General features: G+C 39.0%; 1 protein-coding gene across 1 annotated transcript in view; it reads right to left on the reverse strand.

Annotated features, from left to right (window-relative positions):
• The window catches only part of SNX6 (sorting nexin 6), a 52,710-nt gene extending 34,396 nt beyond the window's left edge, over window positions 1-18,314 (reverse strand). Inside the window, exons 1-4 of the mRNA XM_040476912.1 lie at window positions 18,051-18,314; window positions 17,847-17,894; window positions 2,407-2,511; window positions 1,427-1,537 (exon numbers count right to left, since the gene is read on the reverse strand). Of these exons, the coding sequence (XP_040332846.1) occupies window positions 1,427-1,537; window positions 2,407-2,511; window positions 17,847-17,894; window positions 18,051-18,299 (513 nt within the window). The 5' untranslated portion in view covers window positions 18,300-18,314. The remainder of the gene's footprint in view (window positions 1-1,426; window positions 1,538-2,406; window positions 2,512-17,846; window positions 17,895-18,050) is intronic.
• Between the last annotated feature and the right edge of the window lie 479 nt (window positions 18,315-18,793).

Below are 18,793 nucleotides of genomic sequence, written 5' to 3' on the forward strand. Positions count from 1 at the left end.
CTATCTATCTATCTATCTATCTATCTATCTATCTATCTATCTATCTACCTTAGGGTGCCTGGGTCCTGGATGGCTGAATTGGTTGAGCATCTGGCTCTTGATTTTGGCTCAGGTCATGATCTCAGTGTGATGGGGTCAAGCGCTGTGTCAGGCTCTGTGCTGAGCATAGACTCTGCTTAAGATTCTCTCTCTCTCTCTGCCCCTCTTCCCTGTTCCTGCTAGCTAAAATAATTTGAAAAAAAAAAAAAAACAACAAACTTTTTTTATATGTGATTAAGTATTTTTTTACTTATCTTTATTATTTTTTAAGATTTACATCCAAGTTAGTTAACATATAGTGTAATAAAAAAAATCTTAAAAAAAACAAGCAAAGATGGTCTTGATCTTTGAGGAGTGTTTAGTCTATAGAAGGAAATTGTAGTAAGAAAATGCCATTAGACAAGATGAGGAAGAAAAGGTGGAAATAAGATGGGAAGAGAAGAAGGAGTTTCCAGTTTGGTGAACACACTGACATGCTATGGAGGTGGAAGGTGGTATACCTGGAGAGGGCATGAAAGTTATGCCCCAACCCCGATCCCTGTACCTTGTCCTATGCATCTCTTCCTTTGGGCTGTCTGGTTGTATCCTTTATATAAACTGGTAATTTTTTTTAAAGAAAAAAGGAAAAAAATGTACGGCCAGTGGTCAACCAAATTTTGAGTTACACAAAGAAAAAGCAAATGACTGAGAAGGAGTAGCCACAAGGATGGAGAAAGAATCAAGTCAGGATAATTTCAAGGATATCAAATGAAACTAAATTTCAGGAATCTGAGTGTGGACAATGGCTAAGGCACAACATCTGGTACATACTTAGATTAGATGACTTCTTAAGGTACCTCCAACTCTAAGTATTTGTCTACCTAAGTGTTCAAAACCAGTATGGTTTGTAACATCCCCTTGATTAACCCCTAGGAAAAACCCATTTCACTTCCAGTAAACAATAAGAATTTAAATTTAAATGAAGGAGCATAACATAGCCATATCTCCACACTTTCAAACTAGGCAATTTAGGATAAAAGGTGATCGTACATTGTGTTTTCTAATTGGCAATTTAAAAAAATTACACCAGTTCACTAAAAATTTAACACAGGGGCGCCTGGGTGGCGCAGTCGGTTAAGCGTCCGACTTCAGCCAGGTCACGATCTCGCGCTCCGTGAGTTCGAGCCCCGCGTCGGGCTCTGGGCTGATGGCTCAGAGCCTGGAGCCTGTTTCCAATTCTGTGTCTCCCTCTCTCTCTGCCCCTCCCCCGTTCATGCTCTGTCTCTCTCTGTCCCAAAAATAAATAAATGTTGAAAAAAAAAATTAAAAAAAAAAAAAAATTTAACACATAATAAAGTACCTAAAAAGCTCCTAGAAAATGGGATTAAAATGGAACCCCAATACTCACAATATAACCTGCATAGTCTTCATTTTCAACGAAGGAATCATGAAGCCAGATAAATTCCTCATGTTGTCGAACAACAGAAAACTCATTTTGTTTAAAATTTGGCAACGAACTCTGCAAAGACAGAGATTCTCTTGAATAAAAATCAAAATTGCACTAAAAGGCTTTTAGTAAATATTTTTTATCTTATTTTTGTAAATTAGTCTCATGCGAAAGATTATCAGCACTTTTAAACTCTATTATGAAAACTCGGAGACATCAGACAAAATTATCCTGAGATGTTTAAGAAAATAATTTGACAGACTTATTATACTATACTGCTACCACCATTTAAAAGTTGTCTTACTAATATATATCAAACTCAACTATTCAAAGAAAAATAGATCTACAGTCTGAAAATATGCCTAAAAACTGAAATCCAAGAAGAAAATAATTTGTAAGACAGTAATTTAATTAACTAAAAGAACAAAACAAAACTGAAAACAAGAATGATGAAAGATATTAATAGAAGTCTAGAGAAAATTAAATATGCATTACACCTAGGTTTTGTGAGTAATTCGTAAATGTTAGTCTTTAAAAAGTGCATTTTTAAAAAAAAGTACATTTCCCTGGGGCACCTGGATGGCTCAGTTGGTTAAGGGTCTAACTCCTGACTTTGGCTCAGGTCATGATCTCACAATTTGTGGGATGGAGCCCTGTGTGCCCGAAGCCTGCTTGGGATTCTCTCTCTCTCCCTCTTTCTCTGCCCCTCCCTCCCTCCCTCACAGATACTCTCTAAATAAATAAATAAACTTAAAAAATTAAAAAAAAATTTAACAAGTACATTTCCTTAAAACTGTTACAATAAAAGCAGTAGCTTATAAACTAAAATATAGTTTACTTCTAATTATGTTCAAAACCAAAGTTCCAGTCAATATATTATCACATATATAACATCTGCACAATAAATAGCTAAAATAGTACAAGTACAAAATCACATTTACCTTTGTGTGAACAGTGAATTTTACTTTATCTCTCTCACTCAGAGCATCGGAAATGTCCACTTGCAGAGCAGCATCACTTTGAAGATCTACATTTATTGCTTTAAGCTAGAAAAAGATAACACCTTAATAAAAATCCTATGGGCATTTATAGAATCTCATTCTTTTCTCAGACATTAACATAATGCAAAAACAAAACAAAACAAAATAATCTTAAATCTAAAAAAGTACTCAAGTTCATTAGAACTACATACATATTTTGAAGGGCAGGTTATTTGGATATGTTATTATCTTAATTTTTCATTCTATAGTATTCAACTACGCTTTGTATGAGTCAATGGGATAACCATTATTCATTATAATTTCACTCAAAAAGTAAACTATTTTTTCTCTCTCCTCTTCTCTGCCATTGTGGTGTGTGAAGTTAACTGCTTCTTACAATGGGTAGCAGCAGGGAAGTCTGGAAGGTACCCTAGCCTAGGAGCTTGGATGACCTGGGTTTGAATCCCATCTCTGCACATTAATATACTCTGATTTGGGTCTTCTCACAAGACTTGCAGAATCACGCTTAAAATGTGGCCAAGAAACAGGGGCGCCTGGGTGGCTCAGTCGGTTAAGTGTCCGACTTCGTCTCAGGTCATGATCTCACGTTTCGTGAGTTCGAGCCCCATGTCGGGCTCTGTGCTGACAGCTTGGAGCCTGGAGCCTGCTTGGGATTCTGTTGTCTCCCTCTCTCTCTGCCCCTCCCCCATTCACATTCTGTCTCTCTTTCTCTCAAAAATAAATAAAGATTAAAACAAAAAAACAAACAAACAAACAAAAAGTGGCCAAGAAACAAAAGCAGAATCATCCCATTCCCCAGTGAATTCGGATGAAAACTGGTAATAAAATCAGGTACAACTCCAAGAGGAGGCACTGGAGAAGAACCAAGCTGGTCTAGAATGGATAGCACATGAGATGGCATATATATTTATGCTGCATGAAGGTTACATACTTGTATTCTATCACTCTGTAAACATCACTACCACCTCAACAATAAACATGTTTTACTAGAAAAATGATTCTTCTCTGTTACTATCCTTCTGCACCAGTAAGGTGATTCAGTAATAAATATGCAGGACCTTTTGTTTGAAAGAAATAAATACATAAAATAAACTATTTTCCAAGAAGATGGTTCATTAACATTCAAGTATCCTAAAATTAAGGAAAGTATCTACCTTTTAGAACAAGAAAAATAATGAAAAGGCTAATAATTTTAACTCTACTGCTTATTTTAGTTCAGGAATTTACAATGAAACTATTAAATATATTACATATAACATATTTATAGTGCTAAAAATGGCAACATAATACTCAATAACTACCTCCTGTGTAGGAATTAAAGCTCACATTTTACTCTACAAGCTTTAATATATTTAAATGATTGAATACGTTCTCTATGTAGTGCTTCCATTTACTTGTCTATGAGAAGACTTCTCTATAATTCTTTTTTTTAAGTTTATTTATTTTGAGAGAGAGACCTCGTGTACACTTGAGCGGGGGAGGAGCCTGACATGTGGCTCAAACTCATGAACTGTGAGATCATGACCTGAACTAAAATCTTAACCAACTGAGCCATCCAGGCACCCCCCCCCCCGCCACCTTTTTTCTTTAAAGTAAACTCTATCACCAACGCGGGGCTCCAACTCACAATCCCAAGATCAAGAGTCACATGCTCTGACTGAGCCAGCCAGGCATCCCTCTAATTCTTACCATATTTATAATTCTTAAATTTCATCTATATTCTTCCCCTTTAAACAAATATGCATTCTAAAATGTTTGACTAATTTGGAAACCTATAAAAAAAATCAAACACACTAAAAGATGAAAATAAAGTCTTAGCCAGCTGCAAAGATATGAAATATTTAAAGTCTAATTAACTACCCAGCCTGCTTCAAATACTCCAATTGTAAAACCCAGGTCTTACTTTGGGAATCTCACCTAATCATCAGCATTTCAAATTTTAATTACAATGTAAAAGGAAAAAAATGCTGGAAACAGAATTGTTTATGACCTCAGTCATATATTTAAAAGTGCAGGGGCACCTAGGTAGCTCAGTCGGTGTCCGACTCTTGATTTCAGCTCAGGTCATAGTTTCACGGTTTGTGAGATCGAGCCCTGCATCGGGCTCTATGCTGACAGCATGGAGCCTGCTTGGGATTCTTTCTGTCCCTCTCTCTCTGCCCCTCCCTCGCTCGCATTTTTCTCTTTCTCTCTCAAAATAAATAAACTTAAAAAAAATGCATACATAAAAGGCTTATAGGAAATATAACAAAAATGTGACCATCAATGGATTTTCTTTATATATTCCTTCATTGTCCCAATTGTCCACAATATGCATGCATTACTTTTACAAATGGTGGGGAGCCCCCTTAAAATGGAAATCCCATGATCTATTAAAATATTAATTTTAGGAATTTTTTCATTAAATAGTTGTTTAACTTCCATTAGTAAAGAACAAAAGTAACATTTCACTTCTGTACTATTGGTTCTAGATTGAGTAGACCTGTTTTTAAAAGATAAAGACCATTACAGGGGTGCCTTGGTGGCTCAGTCGGTTGAGCGTCCAACTTTAGTTTAGGTCATGATCTCGTGGTTCATGAGTTCAAACCCCATGGTGAGCCTGCTTTGGATTCTCTCTCTCTCTGTCTCTCTCTCACTCTGCCCCTCCCCTGCTCGTGCTCTTTCAAAAATAAACATCAAAAACATTTTTAAGAAAAAAATAAATTACATGGTACTGGGGTGCCTGAATGGCTCTGTTGGTTAAGTGCCCTACTCTTGATTTCAGCTCAGGTCATGATCTCATGGTTTGGGAGATTGTGCTGAAAGCTCAGAACCTGCTTGAGATCCTCTCTCTCTCAAAATAAATAAATAAACTTAAAAAAAAAAAAAACCACTTAAATTATGTAGTACTATCTCTGATGGCCTTTAGTAAAAACTTTATAGGTAACTTAAGTTTATATTAAGTTAAATTTCATCAGTAATCATCTTTTTTAAAGTTTATACTATAAACTTACATAAGTTATTTAAAAATTTGTTATTGTACTCAATGCTATATGTAACCCATTGTCTGATAAAAGAAATGAAATTAAGAGTTGCCTGGAGGGACACCTGGGTGGCTTAGTCAGTTAAGCATCTGACTCTTGATTTCAGCTCAGGTCATGATTTCATGGTTTATTGAGTGGTACTGAGCCCCACATTTGGCTCTGGGCTGACAGTGTGGAGCCTGCTTGGGGTTTCTCTCTCAAATAAACAAACAAATAAATAAACAAACATTAAAAGGAAAAAAAAAAGAAGTGTTTCCTTTTTTCTCTTTACTCACAATCAGGACACTTTTAAGATGCTTATTGTGGTAGAGTGAATAATGGCTCCCCCCAAAACATGCACATCAAAATATCTGGAACCTGTGGACATTACCTTATATGGTAAAAAAAAAAAAAAAAAAAGGCTCTGCAGGTGTGATTAAATTAAGGATCTTGAGATGGGGAGATTATCCTGGATTTCCCAAATGGGCCTTAAATGCAGTTACAGATATCCTTATAAGAGGTGCAAAGAGATTAGACACAGACAAAGGGGAGGGCAACAGGACTATGGATGCAGAGATTAGAGTGATCCAGCCACAAGCTAAGGTTTGCTGGCAGCCACCAAAAACCAGAAGGGACAAGCAACAAATTCTTCCCTAGAATCCCAGGGAGCATGGCCCTGCTGACACCTTGATTTCAGTTCAGTGATCCTGTTTTCGGACTTCCGGCCTACAGAACTGTGAAGAGAATACATTTCTGCTGTATTCAGTGATCAGATTTGTAGTAATTTGTTAGAGTAGCCACAGGAAATTAATAAATTTATCATTGCGATTTTTGGAATAATAATCTTGGCTTTTCTTATGTTTTCTCTGCCTTGTCAAGCATTTCCCAAATACAACTGATAGGCATCAACCTGGGTACTTGTTAAAAATACAGAACCCCAGGCCTGATCACAGGTTTATCAAAACAATCATCAAGGAAAAGCCTTAAAAACTGTGTTTGGAAACCCTAGCCTAGACTTACAGGGTTGTCTTTGCCTTTACAATCTTTGAAAACTTCAACTCAACTGCTAATATTTGTTTTTAATGATTATATAAAACATTGTTCCCAGGTGTTATATCTGTATGTACATTTTAATTTTCAGATTTTAACTGTTGTATTATCAATTTTCAGGATTTCTACATCTGAATAGCTGTTATTTATTCTTCCAATTCAAAGTTATTCCTAATTATTTCTTTCTTCCATTTCCTTATCTCTGTATATCAAATATACTTGCCTCCTTTTTTCTGATAGCACAACGCTTCGCTTTTTTAAATTATAACTTTTTTTGATAACAAATATTCTTATGTATTTACTGTTTTTGTTCTTGGATTCTCTCTTTTCAGGTATACCTTACATACAACGAAACACAGGTTTTAAGTATGTAATTTGAAGAGTCTTGACAAATACACAGGTTACACGCCTGTAATCATGACCACAATCATCCCCAGAAATTCCCATTACTTTTACGTTTCTACTTTTTTTTCTAACTCTTCTATAAATTCTTTTGTATGCCTTATGAAAGCTTGTAGCCCTTCACATATGGTCTTACAGCTATTAATCCAATCTATCATTTGTCTTTTTCATTCTTTTAGCAAGTATGTTCTAGAACTGATCTCAGGAAAAGCGCATGAATCACACATAAATAGGGTCACAGCAAACTGCTGATGCTGAGATTGTGACTCCTTTAATTTATATTTCATAATAGGTTCAAAATATCAGTTTCACATCTCAATTTTTTTTTCCATTTCCAAGCTTACAGAGAAAAGGAAACAAAAAGGAGTATTTTGTTTGACAATAGATTTGCTTCACACACATCAGGGTGTTTTGTTTTGTTTTGTTTTAAGCCCTGTTTCTAATAACTAAGATGTGTAATGGAAAAGCCAGCCAATAAATGAAATCATCCCATACACAAATACAAAATTTCCAATGAAAGCTAATCTGCTATTATTTCATCAATTCTAGATGCATACTTTGCACATTTTAACATCTGAAATAGGAATGCCTTATAACTGATGACAAATTCCAGTTTAATTGGCAATCTTTTTTCTTTCTTAGTAGCATATAAAGTATACCTTCCAGTCAATTGTGCCTTAGATTTGATATACTTTTATTGTAAATTTAATATTAATTTCATAAAATATACACAAGATTTTTCAGGCATGTATTCTTTTTTTAGAGAAAAGTTAATGTTAGTTTTTATTAAGGGAAAGAGTGAAAGCAAACAACTTATGATTCATCAACATTTAATTAACTTTTTGAAATTAGCGAGGTAAGTGAAGAAATTCTCATTAGACTACATTCACCAGTTTCATCCTCATCTGGGCTGACAAACGTTGCAGTCTTTTGTCAAAGACTGGCTAGGTTAAACATTAGTGTCATGGTCAAGAAAAAGACAAGACAGAGCAAATGGATTAAGCAACATAAATACAGTACCATTAAAAAGATAATTTGGAAGACACTGTCCTATTGCTGATTAATTTTCCACATGTAATTTTTAGTAAAGAAAACATTCACTACTAGTTAACTATGCTGACTCATTTACTATAAAGTATCTACTTTAGAACATTTCTAAAAAATTAGTTGTTCATCTTTTGCCAGAAAAGCAAATGTATAGAGATGGATGGATGGAGGAAGGAAGAAAAGGAAAATAACTCACTACTGTATAGCCTCCCAAATGGTGTCTTGCTTCTGTCCTTTTCCATCTTCAATCTATCCCTTATAATCCTATTAAACTAAAAATCATTCCTCAGCTCAAAACCTAGGGGTCCCTACTTGAAGAAAAGCCAAAGTCCACCAGGCCCTACAAAGTCTGCATCGGACATCATCTCTCAGGCTAATCTATTATTCCTCTGGCTGACTGCAGCCCTGCCATATGGCCTCTTTGTTGCCCCTTAAATACAGAAGCATGCTGCCACCTCAGGAGTCATTGCATTCACTGATCCCTCTACCTGGAACATTCTGCCCCCAGGTATCTATCTGCATGACTCACTCCTTCATTTCCTTCAGGTTATTTACCAAAATGTCACCTTTTCAAGAAAGCCTTTCCTGGCAACCCTAAGACTACAACTCAACTCCCCTCCACCCCCAAACAAATCCCTATCCCCCTTTTAAAAATATTTGTTTATTTAACTTATTGTTTATTTATTTGAGAGAGAGCAGGGGAGGGACAGAGAGAGAGAGGGAGACAGAGGATGTGAAGTAGGCTCTGTACTGACAGTGGAGAGCCAGCAGAAAGCCAGCAGAGAGCACGACATGAGGCTCGAACTCACAAACCTCAAGATCATGGCCTGAGCTGAAGTCAGATACTTAATCGAATGAGCAACCCAGGCACCCCAATATTTATTTATTTTGAGAGAGAGAGAGCGAGCATGTGCACAAGCAGGGGAAAGGAGAAGAGGGAGAGAGAGAATCCCAAGCAGGCTAGGTGCTGTCAGTGCAGAGCCTGACTCAGGGCTCAATCCCACAACACCTTGAGATCATGACCTGAGCCAAAATCCAGAGTTTGATGCTTACCTGACTGAGCTACTCATGCATCCCACACCTCATTTCTTTCCTAGTACTTGTTTACCATCTACTATATTTTATTTTTTTAACAGTCCTCCATAACTATAATGTCAGCTCTGTAAGGACACAGATTTTTATTTTGTTCATTGCTATATGCCCAGTGGTGGACCTCAATAAATATTTATTGAATGTAGAGAAGAGTAGAAAGAAAGGTGGTAACCATAACTGGGCTAAGAAACTGTAATTAAGAGTATAATCAACAGAAAACCCCTGAGACAGACAGAAGTAAATTTCATTAGGCTCACGAATTCAGGCCAAATTTTAAATTTATTTAACTCCTAGCACAAATATGATTTTGGAAGTCCTGTTAATACATAATTTTTATTATTACTGTACATCTTATACTGAGCAGTCAAATCAATGCTTGATTATATACACATTTTCTGGAAACTGGCATTTGCAGCCAGATTTTCTCTCATATACTATACTGGTTTGCAAATTCCCATAATTAGTATCAATTCAACCATCAACTCTCTGCGTTTACACTTTGAACTGCTTGCTGTATGTGGCTAGATACAGTTACAGCTGGCATTTGCAAGCAGACTTCCTCTCACATACCATATCAGATACAACAAAATATTACTAGGGTATTACTAGGGAGGGAAGTACTAATGGTGTTCACCTCTACATTCCCTCTAAGTCAAAGTTAATACAAATGTACAAGTGTACAAATACAACACTTTACTCTTTACACAATATACTAATACACATTTATTTAATAAACTTTTTAACGAACTTAAAAGTATATTCAAACAGTCCTAGGTATTATGGAATATATAAGGTGAACAAAAAGCCTTGCCTTCAAGAAATCTGTAGTGAGGAACACAAATCAACTTTATGTAATAAAACACAAAAATTAAGTGTTTCCTACTCTCTTTTCCTTAACAGTTTTTACTATGTGTACAATTTAACCTTATCAATACCTCCTGTCCCGTGACCTTTCCATGTATCTCCAGCCTGTTACCCCTCTCTCTGCTTCCCTCCTCTTCCACCCCACTGCATGGTGTATCACTCCAATACTTTTCTTATTGGTCCTAACAATTCTCATTGCTCTTTCTGCCATACTTGGCTTGCAAATTCCCACACTCAGGATCAATTCAACAATCATCTTTGCTTTCTGAGCTGCTGAGTGTGGCTAGAGAAGTCACAACTGGTCTAATACAAATTAATGGTCTGCAAATTGCATTAGGCTCTTAAAACCACTCAACACCCCTGGAAAGATCTGTTCAGCTCCCCTTCTGATTCCTTTCAGCAACTACACCAAACTTTTACTACCTCAACCATCTATATTTCCACGCCCACTCTCAACAAGTGACTTTGTTTCCCACATCCCAAAGAAATAAACACTAGCAGCTGTTTTTTCCTTAGACCCATCAATAAACTCTTCTAGCCTCATCATCTTCTCCACTTTCTCATAAGTGGTATCCTGTGGAGGGCAGAATTATCTGCCCACCTGAGCATTTAATCATCCTGTCTGCTCCACAACCTGTTCATATACTGCTCTTCTAGTCAAGTTAGCCTCGGTCCCACAAACCCTTCACACACTGAGCACCTAATTTCCAAATCCAATACTTTTTAGTGTTCCTGACTTCTCTGGAGTATTTTGCCTTGGTGATCATTCTGTCCACTTCCTTTAAACTCTCTCACCTTCTGGGGACTTCTCTCATACTCTTCCTACCTCTCTCAGCCCTGTCAATCGATCCATTTCTTCTCTATAACCCTTAAATGTTGGTTTCTACAGTGCTATCTAGCTGGGCAATCTCAGTCGTCCTCGACTATAACTCCTAAATTTGTATCATCAACTCAGACCTCTTATTCTAAGTTCCCAATTATACTTTCCCCCTACCAACTAGATATACCCACCTGGATGTATTCACTTATTAACAAATAAATGACTTCAATGTACAAACCACTGTCCTAGGTGCTAGGGATAGAGCAGTGAAGACACAATCCTCATCCTTACAGATCTTACATTCTAGTTTGGCAGGAAAGGGATTAAATGCCTTATAGGCACTTCAAATCCAACATATATGAAACCAAACATATTATCTAACCTTCTGTTTCTCTCTCCTGCATTCCTCATTTTCTCTTTTTCCTTTTCCCCAGCCCATGTACTTATTCAGTCACTATGCCCTGTTAAATCTATCTCCTAAACATCTCTTTGCTATGTCCCTTCCTTCATCCCCTATTTCACTGCCTTAGTTATACCTTCATCATTTTTCATCTGGACTGTTGCAACGGCCTGTTAACTGATTTCTCTGCTTTATGAAAGGAAGGATCAATCCACCCTCCACATCAGTTATCTACAATGCTATTTTCATCTAGGCATAGGCCTTTCCCAGCTTAAAATCCCTCAGGACTTCACACTGACTGGAATTTTAATTATTATGCACCTTACACTTAATCTGTACATATCTGCCCTTGTCCCATATCTGCCCCTGCTTCCTGTAAGAACAAGTACTCCAGGTAGAACCAAATTATTTACTCACGCTATTCAGTCTGCTGGCAAGCCTTCCTCTTCCTGAGAGCCTACAAAATTCCTGCTCAACATTTAAGGATTAGTTCATTTAGGTAATAGCATAGTGGCTAAGAGTGCCAGACCTGCAGCTTGACTGGCTGAGTCTGAATCCAGCTCTGTTAAAACCTTGGACAAGCTATTTAATGTCTCTGAACTTCAGTTCTCCTTTCCAAAGAATAGTAGCAACTACTTAACAGGGGTTTGAGAACTGAGTTAATATATGGAAAGTAGCCGGCACAGAGTAAATGCTACATTGGCATGCAGCTACCATTATGTCCTCACTACTTCCCCTTCTCTCAAAGGTAAACACTCTCTCTGTACTCCCATGGCACTTTATTGTAAGTCTGTCACTACAGTGTGATGGTCTTAGGGCGGGAACTTTCTTTTTCTTCTGCCAACATTCATCTTCTTATCCTCTGCCAATATAATCGATGTCACATTTTTATCTAAAACAACTATCAATAAATGTGGAATGCATTCAAACTGTTATGTAAGTACAAAAGAAAATGCAAACATCTGGCCAAGTCTTCAAAAACAAGTCAAATTTCAAGTGGAAAAAAAAATGTGAAGAAAAGAAAAGCCACTCTACAACATTAAAAAGCGTGCGTAAAGCAGACATTAAAGTGCAGAGGTGCCTGGGCAATGACAAATGGACTAGAGTATGTCTAGAGTGTGTATGTGTGGGAAGGACATACTGAGAAATAAGCCAGACTAAAAGTGTCATGAATGGTGTTAAATGCTTGTGTAAGGAGTTTGAACCTTACTGCAAAAGAACTGGGTCCAAGTAAGTACTTTTAACTAGTGGCATTATATGATTTAGTCATTTTAGTTAGGTAACTTGAAATACCTAACAAGGCTGGATTGGAAGGCAGACAGACAAGAGACACAGACCAATGACAGGAATTGCCACAATCCAGGCAAGAAACAGCAAGGACATTAAGAGGGGCCATACAAATGAAAGATGGGATAAACAATATTTTTGAGATGAAATTAACTGGCCTCAGTGATTATACTAATATGGAAATGAAGGATGATTCAGGTTCCTTGCCTGCACGATGGAAAATGATAACATTAACGAAGATAAGGAATAGAGGGGGAGGAGTAAGACTAGGAGTCTAGGAGAGCTGTAGTTACTCCACCTGGAGTAATGCTGAAAACAATAAACATTTTATTTAGAACTAAAATCAAATGCTAAGAATTATGCCATCACACTGGCACCCACTGCTCTTATTTAACAAGCACAAGCACATCAGAGCAAAATGTGTCCAGTTCAAAGGCCTCATTTGTTTACTAAATAATATGTTACTGTCTTTCATTTTGGGGAAAAAATAGCCTATTATGTAGAGGTATGGCTACAGGATGGCCAGTATTTTTCAATACTGTGTATTTTTTAAAGCCTGCTTTTTAAGTTACTCATAAAACAGTATTTTCTTAAGGCTGTAAGATTCTCTTCTGTTCCAAATATCATCATGAAAATTTATGGCTGCTTAAAAATGTGTTTTATTACTTATTTTTCTTAAGTTTACTTATTTTGAAAGAGAGAGAGAGTGAGCACATGAGTGGGGAAGGGGAAGAGAGAGTGGGAGAAAGAATCCCAAGCAGGCTCTGCATTTTCTGCACGGAGCCCAATAGCAGGGCTTGAACCCACGAACCGTGAGATCATGACCCAAGCTGAAATCAAGAGTTGGACACTTAACTGACTGAGCAACCTATGAACCCCTAAAAATGTATTTTAAAATACTGACTTTAACTTTGCTTACTTGCTGCTCTGTATGAAATGCTTGCATTATTTTTGAATCTGTGATTCATATCAAAATTCCTATCAATATATGCACTTCATGCTTTTTCTCTATCAAGACTCTCATTCTTTTTTTTAACGTTTATTTATTTTTGAGACAGAGAGAGACAGAGCATGAACAGGGGAAGGGCAGAGAGAGAGGGAGACACAGAATCTGAAACGGGCTCCAGGCTCTGAGCTGTCAGCACAGAGCGCGACGCGGGGCTCGAACTCACGGATTGTGAGATCATGACCTGAGCCGAAGTCGGACACTCAACCGACTGAGCCACCCAGGCGCCCCAAGACTCTCATTCTTAAAAGGCTGAACAAGATAACCTAAACTAAAATTACAATGCTTAAAATTCTAATGACAACCTATTCCTATCAGGACAAACACAATGTAAGGAAATTTAAACAGGCCAGATATTTCTGTTCTTGAAATGAGGAAATAGCAGGATAACTGAAGCTATAATCAAAGTTCAGTGCCCAACAGAAACTTCTTGGATGCTTGCTGAAAAAGTAGTGTATGTCCAGAGCTAGAACAAACAATCCTAAAATCTGTATGGAACCAGCAAAGACCCTGAATAGCCAAAGCAATCCTGAAAAAGAAAACCAAAGCTGCTTAGGCATCACAATTCTGGACTTCAAGCTCTATTACAAAGCTGTAATCATCAAGACAGCACGGTACTGGCACAAACACACACACACAGATCAATGGAACAGAGCAGAAAACCCCGAAATGGACCCACAAACATATGGCCAACTAATCTTTGACAAAGTGGGAAAGAATACCCAATGGAAAAGACAGTCTTCAGCAAACAGCATTGGGAAAACTGGACAGGGACATGCAGAAGAATGAACCTAGACCACTTTCTTACACCATACACAAAAATAAACTCAAAATGGATGAAAGACCTAAACGTAAGACAGGAAGCCATCAGAATCCTAGAGGAGAAAACAGCCAACAACTTCTTTGACCTCACCCACAGCAACTTCTTACTAGACAGGTTTCCAGATGCAAGGGAAACAAAAGCAAAAATGAACTATTGGGACCTTATCAAGATAAAAAGCCTCTGCACAGTAAACAATCAACAAAACTAAAAGGCAACCGACGAATGGAAGATGATATTTGCAAATGACATATCAAATAAAGGGTTAGTACCCAAAATCTGTAACAAACTTATCAAAATCAACACCCCAAAAAACAAATAATCCAGTGAAGAAATGGGCAAATGACATGAATAGACACTTCTCCAAAGAAGACATCCAGATGGCCAACAGACATGTGAAAAAAATACTCAACCTCAATCAGCAAGGAACTACAAATCAAAACCATAATGAGAAACCATCTCACACCTGTAAGAATGGCTAAGATTAACAACTCAGGCAACAGCAGATGTTGGTGAGGATGCAGAGAAAGAGGAACCTTTTGCACTGCTGGCAGGAATACAAACTGGTGCAGCCACTCTGGAAAACAGTAGGAAGGTTCCTCAAAAAATTAAAAATAGAACTACCCTACAACCCAGCAATTGCACTACTAGGTACTTATCCAACGGATACAAAAATGTTGATTCAAAAGGGCACATGCATCCAATGTTTATAGCAGCACTATCGACAACAGCCAAAGTATGGAAAGAGCCCAAATGTCCACTGACAGTTAAATGGATAAAGATGTGGTGTGTGTATATATACACACACACACACACATGCACACACAATGGAATATTACTCAGCAATCAAAAAGAATGAAATCTTGCCATTTGCAACAAGGTGGATGGAAGTGGAGGGTATTATGCTAAGTGAAATGAGTCAGTCAGAGAAAGACAAATATCATATGATTTCACTCATGTGAAATTTAAAATACAAAACAGATGAACATAAGGGAAGGGAAGCAAGAATAATATAAAAAGAAAGGGAGACAAACCACAAAAGACTCAAATACAGAGAACAAACTGAGGGTTGCTGGAGGGGTTGTGGGTGGGGGGATGGGCTAAATGGGCGAGGGGTATTAAGGAGGGCACTTGGTGGGATGAGCACGGGGTGTTATATGTAAGTGATGAATCACTAAATTCTATTCCTGAAATCATTATTACACCATATGTTAACTAACTTGGATTTAAATTAAAAAAAAAAAAAAAGAAAGAAAAAGTAGTGTATGTCAATTACACTCGGATTAAAAAAAGAAGAAAAAGAAACGAGATGTAAAAAAAAAAGCAGTTATCTGTCCTTCTCCCTGCTTCAGGAGGGCAGAACCCAGAAACTTTTGTTTTGTTTTCCAAACACCTCAGGTGATTCTGAAGCAAGTGTTTCAAGGCCACTCTGAGAAATACTTGTACTGGTTCTGGCATCAGAAACATGGTTTAAAGTCCACCTCTCCCACTCATTGGTTGTGTGACCTCACACCACTTAGTTTCTCCAAGGTTCAGATTTTTCACGTGTAAAAGGCGAATACTAAGTTTCACAAAGATGATGAGAGGATATAATGAAACAATGCTTATACAGTACTTAACACGGTGCACACCTATAATTATTACTATGATTTATCCAGTTCCACAGGACAAAAATTAGGAAGAACCAGACATATATACATATTCACCATGACATTCTACATGCTTTGTAATTCATGGTAATGTTTTTTCCATTTTCATATTAAAATTTTCATCTCTAAAATTCTACAAAAATCTCCTGGTCAGGCATGCTCTTTGTCTCCCTTTTCCTTTAATTTTGGAATACATGAAAAAAGTTTTTGGCCACATTACGTAAGTGCTTCCAACTTCATAAACAAATCGTACCAAAGGCATAAGGCAGTGAACGTGAATATTAACCAGAAAATACTTTTCATATCAACATAAATACTCAAAAAAATTAGTATTTTTACTCAACATTAGTCAGATTTTATAGGAAAGCAAATCCTGTTTGCTTTTTCTGGTAGACCACAAAAATTAGACACAAAGTTATCTAAATAAAGAATGCCAACTGCTTTATATTTAGAAAAATCAGTTTAATTGGACTATAATCAATTCATCTCCTTTCGTTACACAACTCTAGTGGTTTCCCCTATTTTAAAATCCTAAATGTAATCTATAAGTGACCATCTATCTAACTCCACCGTCTTATCCCAGAAGATGCATATACACACACAGTTTTTTAAAAATTCATTAGAAACTAATTTTTTTTTTTAGAAATAACCAGAAATCTACAGGCGCCTGGGTGGCTCAGTTGGGTGGGCATCCGACTCTTGATTTTGGCTTAGGTCATAATCCCAGGGTGGTGGGATCAAGCCAGGCTTTGGGCTCCATGCTGAGTGTGAAGCCTGCTTACAATTCTCTCTCTCTCTCTCTCTTTGCCCCTCACTCTCAAAATCAATCAATAAATAAACATTTAAAACAACCAGAAATCCATACGTATGATGCTTTCACACTAACTAGAAATTCTAAATGATGCTTTTGTGTAAATTGAGAAATTTATTAAAACATCAATTATAAAAGTATGCAGCCCCCTCTGCATCCTTTTTATCATTTGAAAGCTTTATAAAGCTCATCAGTTAATACTACCTCAGCTTGTATTTAAAAAACAATAATAATATCCTTCAAGAATATTTTATGACCTGCCAAAAATCAACTAACTGATGGGTCCCCCACATCATCTGACATGAATAAGTAAAGGCAAATGGAAAACTGAAGTGCAGTCTGTTAAATGTAATGGAACCAAGGAACCTTGCTGAGCTGCAATCATCATACATCAATATTTTTCAAGTGCTCACTTGTACAAGGCACTATACAGATTACACCCTTGAGCCAAGGCAAATGGGGGGGGTGGGGGTGGAGAGAGTGGGAGGGAGGAATAGGAGGCCTGGAAGCCCTTTCTTAAGTGGCATGCAATTGGCCTCAAACTACCACCAAGGGAACTCTGCAAAAGATGTATTTTTTGGACAGTAAGAAACGTAAAGATACCGTGAGCTTCCAGCACTTTGCAAAATCTGGCAGGATACTGGAGAAGAGTTAAGGTTCCGCGACAGTGAAATTCCTTGCAAATGGGTAATTTAGAAAAAGCTTGTACTATGTCTGTTTTAGGAGAGAAGGGTGGGCGGCAGCGGGTTGGAGGTCCACAAGAAGGTGCCGCCAGAAGATCTGAGAATGGGTTTTCACAGCCCCTAAAGTGTCGAGGGTGAGGGGACGGAGGGATCCAGCTCCGGCCTCCACCTCCACTTCCCCACCTGCCCCGACCCAAGCGGTGGAGGAGGTCCAACGGAGGGTCTGAGTCAGGGGCAAGCAAGCGGTCCTGGGTCCTCGGGAAATCAGAACGGAGCGGCCCCGAGGGAGGAAGGGCTGCAGGAGGGCGGGGCGCGGTGCAGCGAGGAAACCGAAAGGAGGACGGCGAGGGAAAGGGGCCGTGGGACCCGGGACCCTGCCGGGTACCACACCCGGGGGCCAAGGCGGGGGCGGGAGGGTCCCATCAGCGAGAAGGAGGCAGAACTTACTCCGCGGTCCTCCTCCGAGAGGAAGTCGGGGCCGTCGTCCAGGCCTTCCTGCGGGGTTGCCGGGCCCGGCGCACCGGGGGAGAAGATGGAGTTGGGGAGACACAAAGGGAGACATTAGTGCCAGGCCGGCGCGGCCCCCGCGCCCGCCCCGCGCCCGCCGCCCCCACCGCGCGCCCGGGGTTCGGCGCCGCTGAGAACACCCACCATCATGGCTGCTCCGAGTCGAGGGCCAGCGCAGGCGCGCACCGCACCGCGGGGCCGGAGAGAGCCGGCAGCAGCGGGAGGGGCGGGGCTGGTGGCGGCAGGCGGGGGCGGGGCCTCGGAGCAGCCCGCTCCGCCCCGCCCTGGAGCCGAGGGCCGGGGGCCATGAGCGGTAGGAAAAAGGAAGGCAGGGCCCTCCGCCCAAGGTCGAAGCACCCTAGTCGGAAAGGCCCCAAAGGCCCAGACCCACATGGCTGCTGGCAGGTCTCAGCTGGCCGGCTCTGACCCGGAAGGAGCCCAATGCCACCCGGGGAGCTGTCCAGTTCCCTTTCCCCGAGGGCTGCAGTGAAAAAACCAAGCAAGCGCTCTCCAGAAGCCACAATAAGTCATCTTGTCTTTGTATTATGCCACATGATAATTAATCGCAATTAATATTTTGCCCATAGAAACTGTGAGAACTAAGGGCCTTCACACAGTCAGCTGTAATCAAGCTTTTACTGTTGATGAGGTAATAACCTCAGGGTTTGGGGCACTAATGGTTGAGCACTATAAAAATGAGTTGTTTGCGTTACAAGAGTATTCCTTTCATTTGTATGAACAAGTGCCTCCAAATCCACTCTAACTGTCCAGCCGGATGGCACCACGTGGGTGTCCAATCCAAAAGATGAGACAAATTATTCCTAAACCTTTGCCTCATGTCACCTTTACACACAAGCACACACTCAAACACCCAAGCTATCCTTGTG

The sequence above is a fragment of the Herpailurus yagouaroundi genome, unplaced genomic scaffold, assembly GCF_014898765.1.
Source record: "Herpailurus yagouaroundi ecotype Mexico unplaced genomic scaffold, PumYag 141, whole genome shotgun sequence".
In the NCBI taxonomy this organism is placed as follows: domain Eukaryota; kingdom Metazoa; phylum Chordata; class Mammalia; order Carnivora; family Felidae; genus Herpailurus; species Herpailurus yagouaroundi.